General features: G+C 50.1%; 1 protein-coding gene across 5 annotated transcripts in view; it reads left to right on the forward strand.

Moving 5' to 3' along the window:
* col7a1 (collagen, type VII, alpha 1) overlaps positions 1-9,541 on the forward strand; it is a 68,931-nt gene extending 59,390 nt beyond the window's left edge. For 2 of the 5 annotated variants that reach the window (XM_069189665.1, XM_069189664.1), the window contains exons 105-123: positions 981-1,016; positions 1,413-1,472; positions 1,836-1,880; positions 2,182-2,217; positions 2,440-2,475; positions 2,786-2,842; positions 3,320-3,391; positions 3,690-3,761; positions 4,359-4,394; positions 5,191-5,271; positions 5,942-5,995; positions 6,318-6,371; positions 6,618-6,680; positions 6,805-6,867; positions 6,977-7,093; positions 7,583-7,660; positions 8,710-8,763; positions 8,879-8,927; positions 9,372-9,541. In XM_069189665.1, the coding sequence (XP_069045766.1) occupies positions 981-1,016; positions 1,413-1,472; positions 1,836-1,880; positions 2,182-2,217; positions 2,440-2,475; positions 2,786-2,842; positions 3,320-3,391; positions 3,690-3,761; positions 4,359-4,394; positions 5,191-5,271; positions 5,942-5,995; positions 6,318-6,371; positions 6,618-6,680; positions 6,805-6,867; positions 6,977-7,093; positions 7,583-7,660; positions 8,710-8,763; positions 8,879-8,927; positions 9,372-9,451 (1,143 nt within the window). In that variant the 3' untranslated portion in view covers positions 9,452-9,541. Of the gene's footprint in view, positions 1-123; positions 419-980; positions 1,017-1,412; positions 1,473-1,835; positions 1,881-2,181; positions 2,218-2,439; positions 2,476-2,785; positions 2,843-3,319; positions 3,392-3,689; positions 3,762-3,966; positions 4,129-4,358; positions 4,395-5,190; positions 5,272-5,941; positions 5,996-6,317; positions 6,372-6,617; positions 6,681-6,804; positions 6,868-6,976; positions 7,094-7,582; positions 7,661-8,709; positions 8,764-8,878; positions 8,928-9,371 lie in introns of those variants that run through there. The other 3 variants (XR_011189513.1, XR_011189514.1, XR_011189515.1) reach the window with 3 other exon arrangements.
* Positions 9,542-9,616: the final 75 nt, after the last annotated feature.

Genomic DNA, 9,616 nt, shown 5'->3' on the forward strand with positions numbered 1-9,616 from the left:
TACCGGTCTGGACTCCGCGGTCACTCTCCTGCACACCGTTTCCACCTCTTTTGTTTTTTTCTTACTAAAAAAACCCACTAAGAATGTGGAAAGTGTCCAATCCACCTCCTGGGGTTGCCTCAGGTGACAGTGATGTCCTTCAGAAGTTGGGCGGGTCAGCAGGGGGGATCTGAGACTGCAAGACTCACCTGGTGCCTGGCTGTGTGCCCTGGTGATCCCTCCAGCTGTGTGCTCCCCTGACACTGGTGAACTCTCCAGAGGTGCTCGTGCCCCCCAACACTGGTGATCCCTCCAGCTGTGTGCTCCCCTGACACTGGTGAACTCTCCAGCCCCAACACTGGTGAACCCTTCAGCTGTGTGCCCCCCCAACACTGGTAAACTCTCCAGAGGTGCTGGTGCCCACACATCTGGAACTGGGGTACAGCTATATTCTCGTGCACCGAGCGGTGCTGTCTGCAGGCCAGACAGTTGGTGGTGGAATTTGTGATCCACAATGTGAACTGAGATTGTTCTGCTTCCACAAACCTTAGCACTACTCCACACTGTCCCCTGGTGTTTCCTGTTGGTAGGTCAAATGTTGTGAGCTTTCTTTCCTTTTTAGAAAATTGTAACTTAGTGTGGTGGAGAATGATTTATGAATTATGGGCATCTACACTTCCAGTAGAGTTAGCTCCTTTTTGAGGTTTGTATTATAGCATTTATTAACATTTTCTAAACACTAACAAGACCAACTTACGTACCAGAAATTTTAATTACAAAGCATTTATCAAGTGGTAAAAATGTGGTCTAGCAACAGTTTTTATCACTTTGCGTTTTCTCACTGGCCATAAGTGTTCAAATAATCTTAGATTCTAGAATGCATAAATTATGACATCCAGCTATTAAATCATTACATGCTGTACCTCTCAAGGCAGTGGGGTTCACGGGTTCCAAGCCCAATGCAGTGCCAGACTCTAAACTGTGCCTTGCTTTTCTCTCAGGGCTCTTCAGGACCTGCAGGGCCGAAGGGAGACAAGGTGAGTCTGCATTTTGCTCCTGCACCATGTGGACATGGTAAACGCACTGAGCGCTCTCAACACAGTCGCAAGGCTCAAGCCCTGAATCACACTGAAAGAGTCACACATGAGGCAGAGGGAGCTGATTCTAGGCCGTGTCCAGCCATGCTCCATGTGCTGCTGTCTGATTGAGGGCTGGAGGTGACTGAGTGCTGAACCCACGAGTGTGTTTGTAATTCAGAACGTTGGCCAGCTCTATGAAAGAGTTTCAACATGCAAGAGGCAGAGTCCAGGAGGGGCCTTAGAGAGATCAGTCTTCATGAGCAAGAGAAGATCTTTATTTTGTTAATCGTTGATTTTCTATCTGTCTGTCTTACAAGAATGATTTTTTCTGCTGCCTTTCTGTTCCCCCATCAGGGAGATGTGGGAGTCGGTCTGCCAGGACCACGGGGAGAGAGGGGAGACCAGGGTAGCCGGGTACGCTACTTATCAAACTCATTCATTAACTGATGAATTAATTGACATGATTTGGACAGCCGGTTGAGGCCTTGTAGTGTAGATTCAGTGTACTGTACCACCGCTGCCTCTTTTCCTTGTGTAACCTCTCCTGTTACTGAGGCGATAGCACATCAAGATACAGGTGGGTGGAAGGTAGCAAAGGGGAGGTACTGCACTGCTTTCCTTTAGGTTGGTTTTCTCTACTAAGCCCAGCTCTCCATGAAGACTTCTGAGCAGAAACCTTTTCTGAAAGTTTTTGTGCTGAATGGTATTGTCTGTATCCCAGCAGTCTGTATTTGTTGCCTGATGGTAGTGAAGATTGATCGAATCTTTCTGCTGCAGGGAGAAGAGGGCAGGCCTGGCCTGGATGGAGAGAGAGGACCCACAGTAATTATTCTCTTGCTGATTTCTGTCACACATCACAGCTCATCACAGCTCTGTGCTGCAGGGCAGATGCTGTGAATGACTCTGACTCTGAGTGCGCCGCAGCTAGTTCTCCAGACGCGCTGTCATACTGCCTAGTGTCATTTCTGCATTCTAGTGTTGTCATGTTCTGGTCTATAGCCAAAAGCTTTGGAAATCCCACTGTCTTACTGTCACTGTCTTGCCTTACACCTGTATTACACTGTTATTACTGTGTTACACTATACGTGGCCAGCGGTTGCAGTGACTCTCCTGTGTGTTCCAGGGCCCGCCAGGCAGTCGAGGAGAGAGGGGGGAGAAGGTAAGAGCAACAGTCGATCTGCTCTCTCGCATTTGAATTCCAGGTTCTGTGGTAACAAATGTTTAGTAACACTTGTAATACGTGCTGGTCAGGAGTAGACTGGGCATGAGAGGAGTAGATGTCATGACTAGTGAATCTACAGCAGTTCTGTGTCACTTCTGTGTCACAGCAGTGTGACCTGAGACACTGTGGTGACACTGAATTCTTTTTGTGTTGCTCCAGGGCGACGTTGGGCCCTTAGGTGAAAAAGGAGACAAGGTACCTGCACGATCGCTACATCCCATCTGAGCTAAGTCCCTGTTGTAAACTGGTCACTGTATGCTGAACCCTTGCTCAGTTGTTAAGCCACTCCTAACACACACACCTGTCGACGAACCCAGAAGCTCCCCGGGAATGTGGGTGTTTGCAGAAGCTGAGCCCTGTCTGAAAGCTGTGCTTAGGGTTTGCGACAGGACCAGTGTCTGCTCATGCTGTCCGAGCCTTTGATGCACAGCAGATGGTGGCACCCCTGAGTCACATGCTCTTGGACAAGCGGGACTGTAACTGTGCCTCTGTGTGTCTAACGCAGGGCGACACGGTGTCAGTCAGCGGACCGGCAGGACCCCGGGGCAACAAAGGCGAGAATGTGAGTGTCACCCGGTTTCAGGAGTGATGGAGGGGTGGACAGAGCCAGGACTTTCACAGCAGTCTGAGCCTCTGCAGTTTAAATACTTAACGGCTCTTTGTGAGTTAAGCTCCTTGTTGAGCCCATAAAAGACAGTATATGTGCATTTATTTGCTTTTCTGTTCTTCGAGTACTGTGTGTACAAGAGCACACAATGCACAGAACCTGGAAAAGGTTGAGATGCCCTGCTATGGGTGTCTGCTTGCCACCTCTGTGGAAAACTCTGTGATACAACAGGGACGATTTTATAATCTTATGTATTTACATTCAGTTGCAGTTTTTTTCTTCATGTGTTGAAGTTCAGTGCTCTGAATCCAGTCTTTTGTAATTAGATGTCAACGGAGTGCACTGCTGTGTCTGTTTTGAGCTCTACTGAGTACCAGAGGTTACCTGGGGTCATCTGAGGGTCACCTGGGGTCACACGTGTCTGTGTTGCAGGGCGAACGGGGCCCGAAGGGCCTGCAGGGGGAGAAGGGGGTGAAGGGTGAGGAAGGACCACCAGGGCAGCAGGTGAGGATGATGGGGGTTGGCTCTTTGATCGTATGAACAGGTATGACCGATGTCTTGTGCATGAACTGTCTCGCAGGGCGGCAGTTATATCATGGTGCAATAGGCACTAGCAGGTTCCTGCAGATGCAGCAGCTCTTCCTCTTGAAAACTCTTCGGGAGTGTCCCCACATCTTCACTCACAAGTCCCCTCCTGCGATCCGGAGCACAGGGCTTTTCTGCTGGGTCTCTCTCACGCTGGGGTCAGAAGGCGACTGAACAGACTCCTAGACGGGTGACCTGAGCTGTTCTGTCTCCACAGGGTCCGAAGGGTGAGGCAGGCGAGAGGGGCTCCATGGGGTTCCAGGGAGCCCGTGGACCTGGCGGACAGAAGGTGACCCCCATTCTTTTGATCAGTGCCGTTCTCTCAACAAGCTTCTCGGGGTTCATCTTGTATTGGGCTAAATTACAGTTTGATTTAAATACAGTAATAAGTTCACCAAGATGGGTAGTCCTGGTTTAGTAGTACCATATTGCAGGGATGGTAAAGGTTTTTCACTGACGCTGTAATTCAGAGAATCTGGTGGCTTCTGTTCTAGATGCTTCCTGTGCACTAGTGTGAACACAGCTGACTGACGGGGACAGCAGCCTGGTGCTCAAATCTTCACTGTCTGTTTCTCGAGTCCAGAGCTGACTGGGAGCACTAGGGCTCACCTGCTGTCTCCCACTTTAAATGCCTTGGAGCAACCTTGTTGTGAAAGGTGCTATATAAAAATAAATTGAATTGAATTGAACGTTCATGTCTAAACTTGTATTAATTTATTCACTGATAATAAATTAGTTTACAAAAGTAGAAAAAGAAAGTGTAGGAAAAAGGTAAAGAAAAGCTGAAATAAAAAGGGAGAGAAAATTAAAAACTGAACCCTGCATGAATGACAAAGGTAGGCAGCCTGTGGCACTGAGAGACTGTACCTGTGTGTTCTGTATACAGGGAGAGGCAGGGCAGCCAGGAATCCCTGGAGAGCCTGTGAGTAATAATTCCTTTCTTCTTCTTCACTGCTGCTACTGCACTGGGACTGTAGCCCCTATTGTATCAGGACTGTTCTACTGCACTGGGATTGTAGCTCCTATTGTAACAGACTGTTCTACTGTACTGGGACTGTAGCTCCTATTGTAACAGACTGTTCTACTGCACTGGGACTGTAGCCCCTATTGTATCAGGACTGGTCTACTGCACTGGGACTGTAGCTCCTATTGTAACAGGACTGTTCTACTGTACTGGGACTGTAGCTCCTATTGTAACAGACTGTTCTACTGCACTGGGACTGTAGCCCCTATTGTATCAGGACTGTTCTACTGCACTGGGACTGTAGCCCCTATTGTATCAGGACTGTTCTACTGCACTGGGACTGTAGCTCCTATTGTAACAGGACTGTTCTACTGTACTGGGACTGTAGCTCCTATTGCAACAGACTGGTCTACTGTACTGGGACTGTAGCTCCTATTGTAACAGACTGATCTACTGCACTGGGACTGAAGCTCCTATTGTAACAGGACTGTTCTACTGTACTGGGACTGTAGCTCCTATTGTAACAGACTGGTCTACTGCACTGGGACTGTAGCTCGTATTGTAACAGACTGTTCTACTGTACTGGGACTGAAGCCCCTATTATAACAGACTGGTCTACTGCACTGTTCCCATAGCTCCCCAAAATAACAGGACTATAACAGGAATATTTCTATACACTGTTGTAATGTTGTAATGGCACTCTAGCTCAGTGTAAATTCTCTCTTTATTGTAAAGTGTTTCTGTGCCTTTTCAGGGTGAACCAGGAAAAGACGGTTTCCCGGGACCAAGAGGAGAGAAGGGAGAGATTGGGATCATGGGACTAAGAGGAGTCAAGGTCTGTCTGTTTTTCTGTGTCTGTGTGGTAACAGAAACCCCAGCTGGACAGAAATTTCTGCTCTCTGTGTACCTAATAATAGATTGGGATATCCTAAAACCGACAGATATACAGTACAGGATAGCGCCCAACTGACTTCCTGCCTGATAGTCCAACTGACTGACTATCTGCCTGACTATTTCTCTGATTTTGCTTTACTTAACTGACTATATGACTGACCATCTGCATGAAGATGTGTTTGTTTGCCTTACTCAATACGTATCTGCCTGTCTGACTGATAACCTGTGTGACTGAAAACCCATCTAACTGACAGCCTGTCTGTCTGACTGAAGACCCGTCTGACTGACAGCCTGTCTGTCTGACTGAAGACCCGTCTGACTGACAGCCTGTCTGTCTGACTGAAGACCCGTCTGACTGACAGCCTGTCTGTCTGACTGAAGACCCGTCTGTCTGACTGAAGACCTGTAACTGACAGCCTGTCTGTCTGACTGAAGACCCGTCAAACTGATGACCTGTCTGACTGAAGACCTGTCTAACTGACAGCCTGTCTGTCTGACTGAAGACCTGTCTAACTGACAGCCTGTCTGTCTGACTGAAAACCCATCTAACTGACAGCCTGTCTGTCTGACTGAAGAGCCGTCTGACTGACACCTGTCTGTCTGTTTTCCAGGGAGACCGGGGCCCCAAGGGTGCTTGTGGGACTGATGGTCTGAAGGGTGACAAGGTGAGAGAGACTGTGCTGCTGCCGTCTGTGTTTGTTGATGTGTGTTTTTATCCCTGCAGCTCAGACTGTGTAATAAGCCTGATTTTCCCCTTGGCTATGGAGAAGTCAGATTCCAGAGTCAGGGGACACTGGTTTTATTCCCGACTCCACTACACTGTGCCTTATCCACTACACTGTGTCATGACCCCTGTGCTCTGCAGAGCCTGTTTTTAACTCTGTGTTTGTATAAGTGCTTTCAGTCTGCAGTGAGTCTATAACTCTGTCGTGTGCTCTCCCCTGCAGTGAGTCTATAACTCTGTGTCGTGTGCTCTGCTGTTTTTAGGGTGACACAGGGATCTCAGGACGGCCTGGCCTGCCTGGGAGGAAGGGAGAGTCGGTAAGCCATCCTGTGCAGATGCCTGGGGTCTGGACAGGGTTAATACATTAATATATATAAAAATAAATAATTTAATGTGATTGTTTATTGCACTATTAAATGCACTATTATTATCTTTAAATAATAAATATATTGTTACATATTCTGTTTATATCCTCCAAAGTGTTGATGCTGGAGATCCTTTTCCAGCTGTGCTTGTGACTTTACTCCAGCGGTCAGCTCTGCACTGTTCACTTTCTCTTCCAGGGGGAGGTGGGGGCCCCAGGAGTCACGGGGACACCTGGGAAGGAGGGACTGATTGGCCCCAAGGTAAGGGGGGGGGAGAGCTTGCTTGGATGAAGGCTATCAGAGAGATGAGTAGCTGCGTGGGGAGAGAGGAGGGTGTGTGCGTGGCGTTCCCGCAGGCTCAGAGCTGCTCTGTGTGTCTCTGCAGGGTGACAGGGGGTTTGATGGGCTGCAGGGCCCAAAGGGCGCACAGGGAGAGAAGGGCGAGAGGGTGAGTTGAGCCCCTGAGGGGGGCAGTGATCCTTTATCTACTGTCTCCGTCTCTCCGGTCGCGTTCAGCCCCTTCTCCTTGTGATCCCTGTGCTCTCTCCTGTGTGCAGGGCCCCCCCGGTGTGCCCGGCCCCCCTGGACCCAGGGGCAATGATGGCCTACCTGGACTGACTGGACCCCAGGGGCCTGCTGGGATGAAAGGCCCTGAGGGGCTGCAAGGAGAGAAGGTATCGCACATCTCTGTCCTCTTCTAACTTCAGACAGCAGGTTGCCACAACACAGGCGTAGCTCAAGAGCAGTAAAGGCTTCATAGTCAGTCACAGTCAGTCCACAGCCCTAGGCTGGATCAAGACTAGGATCTCTTCTTGAGCACTACCTCCAGGCCCAGATCAGTTTTCCTAGAAACCTTCAGATCCCTTTCAGCCTTCATTCACACCCTAGTCCAGCCTGAATCCAGTTTCCCAGCCCACTGCAGCACAGCTCTGCTCTCTGGCTGTCCCCTTCAGCTCCAGTCCCATACAATCCACCAGACGCCAAGGCCAGCTGCAGTCCCTGTGGAGCAGACCGGCACGCCCAAGCCAGACTGTCCGGCCCTCCGCTTGCCAATTGTGTTCACTCCCAGCAGGCAGGGCACTCTTTCGCCTGCTCTGAGCTGGCAATGAAAGGAAGTATAACGTGTATAATGTACAGTGTGTTTAATACATTTTCCAATTCAGGGTGAGCGTGGCCCTCCAGGGCCCTCGATGGTGGGCCCCAGGGGAATCCCAGGCATACCAGGAGACCGAGGCGAGCAGGTGAGCTGCAGTCTTCCTGTTTGACTCCTGTCCTGTGCTTCTGTCTGAGCCTCGGGTTCCTCTGTGCAGGAAGGAGCCACTGTACATGTGCACCTTCCTTCCGCATGTATCCTCATTAGAGCTTCAGTACACAAACACCTGGTCTTTTAAGAGTACAGAGTGCACGTCCTTCCTGTTGATATGAGCTGTTAACACATTCGGAAATCTCACGCTATCACTGAACTGACACAGAGCCCGCTGGCGTGAGGTGCTGCTGTTCCCCAGGAACACATTTCTCTGCATGTCAGCAGACCTTGCTGTGTGTTGCAGTGGTTTCATGACACAGTTACTTGAAAACAACAGCTCACTTTATTAGTAAGCGCATTCACTTTGCTGTGTAGCAATGTCATGTGTGCCAGCGTATGTCCCATGTGCAGCGAGGCGGGAGAGGGAGGAGCCGCGGCCGCACCAGTTAGAGTCTACGCCCCGTCTGAGGGGGTGGAGGCACTGGTGTGAGGTCAGAGAGAAAACGGAAACAGAACAAAAAGGAAAAATACTAAACTGCGCTATTAAGTAAAGCGGCGCGGCACTGTCGTGCAGACTCGCTTGGCGGCAGGGACCAGACTGGGCTTGCCGTGTTTAGAGGTGTCCAGTCTGGGAGAGCAGGCAGGGAGCGGGAGGCCAGAATAACACTAAACGTGGAAAAGGGTCAGCCTGCCCCGGTAGAGCCACAGGACAGGGTGTACCGATCCTCCCCTTCCGGGGTCGCCTTGCTCGTCCTCTTTGGGGGGCTGGTGCTCTGTGTGCCTTTAAAGAGCCCTCACAGCTGCGGCTCGTCTTTGATTAGTGTGTGCAGCTGTGATTCCAAAGGCAAGGTGTCGCCCTGGCTCCAGGGCTCCGCCTCCACACTGAACACGCCCCTCGCGTGTAGTGCCACACATGTTAGTCCTGGGAGTTTAGCAGGTGGCTAGTTTAGTTCAGACCCGCTTGTACAGTCCTTGTTAGAGCCGGTGAGCATGTCTGGGCCCCTGTGACTCCTGCTGTCTGAGGTCTGTGTCTCTCTATTTCAGGGCGATCTGGGTCCTGATGGACCAAAGGGAGATAAGGGGGAGTCTGGTATGACGGTGAGTCTCTCCGCATCCCAGGGCAGTAACAGGACTGGACACAAGACTGTGGAGCGACCAGTTATAGGGTTGGACACACTGTGATCACTGTCCCCTCTGCTCCCATCTTTTCCAGGAGGATGAGATTCGCACATATGTCCGCTCAGAGATGAGTCAGCACTGCGGTAAGTGTCACACACTCAGACACACAGACACCAGCAGTGGGAGTCACACACTCAGACACACAGACACCAGCAGAGGGAGTCACACACTCTTACACAAAGACACCAGCAGAGGGAGTCATACACTCTTACACAAAGACACCAGCAGAGGGAGTCATACACTCTTACACACAGACACCAGCAGTGGGAGTCACACACTCAGACACACACTCTCACACACAGACACCAGCAGAGGGAGTCACACACTCTCACACACAGACACCAGCAGAGGGAGTCACACACTCTCACACACAGACATCCTAATGGCTGTAGGATAGACCAGGCAGGCTGAGCAGTATCTTCCTGTTCAGGGCTTGGGGTTGGGACAGGGACTTTGTGTTTGAGGTGAGATTTATATTAGTGTGCCTTTAGGCTGTAGTAACACTGTACTGTCTGTTTGTGTTTCAGCCTGCGGGGGTAAGTACCCACCACTTTACAATAGCACTACTGTCTTTTCTGTCCAGACTGGACTACAGGGTTCCGACTGAATGCATTTCCTGGCTGAGACACTCAGGAGCTCGTCCGAGCTTTTTTTTCTCTCGCATAGGTGACTGAGTATGAACTGGTGATAAAGTCCACTTTGTATTGGGCATGCTTAAAACTGAGTATTTGAGTCCCCACCTGTAAAACAGATGTAAATGCTGTGAAGACTC

Source organism: Lepisosteus oculatus, chromosome 4, assembly GCF_040954835.1.
Source record: "Lepisosteus oculatus isolate fLepOcu1 chromosome 4, fLepOcu1.hap2, whole genome shotgun sequence".
Taxonomy (NCBI): domain Eukaryota; kingdom Metazoa; phylum Chordata; class Actinopteri; order Semionotiformes; family Lepisosteidae; genus Lepisosteus; species Lepisosteus oculatus.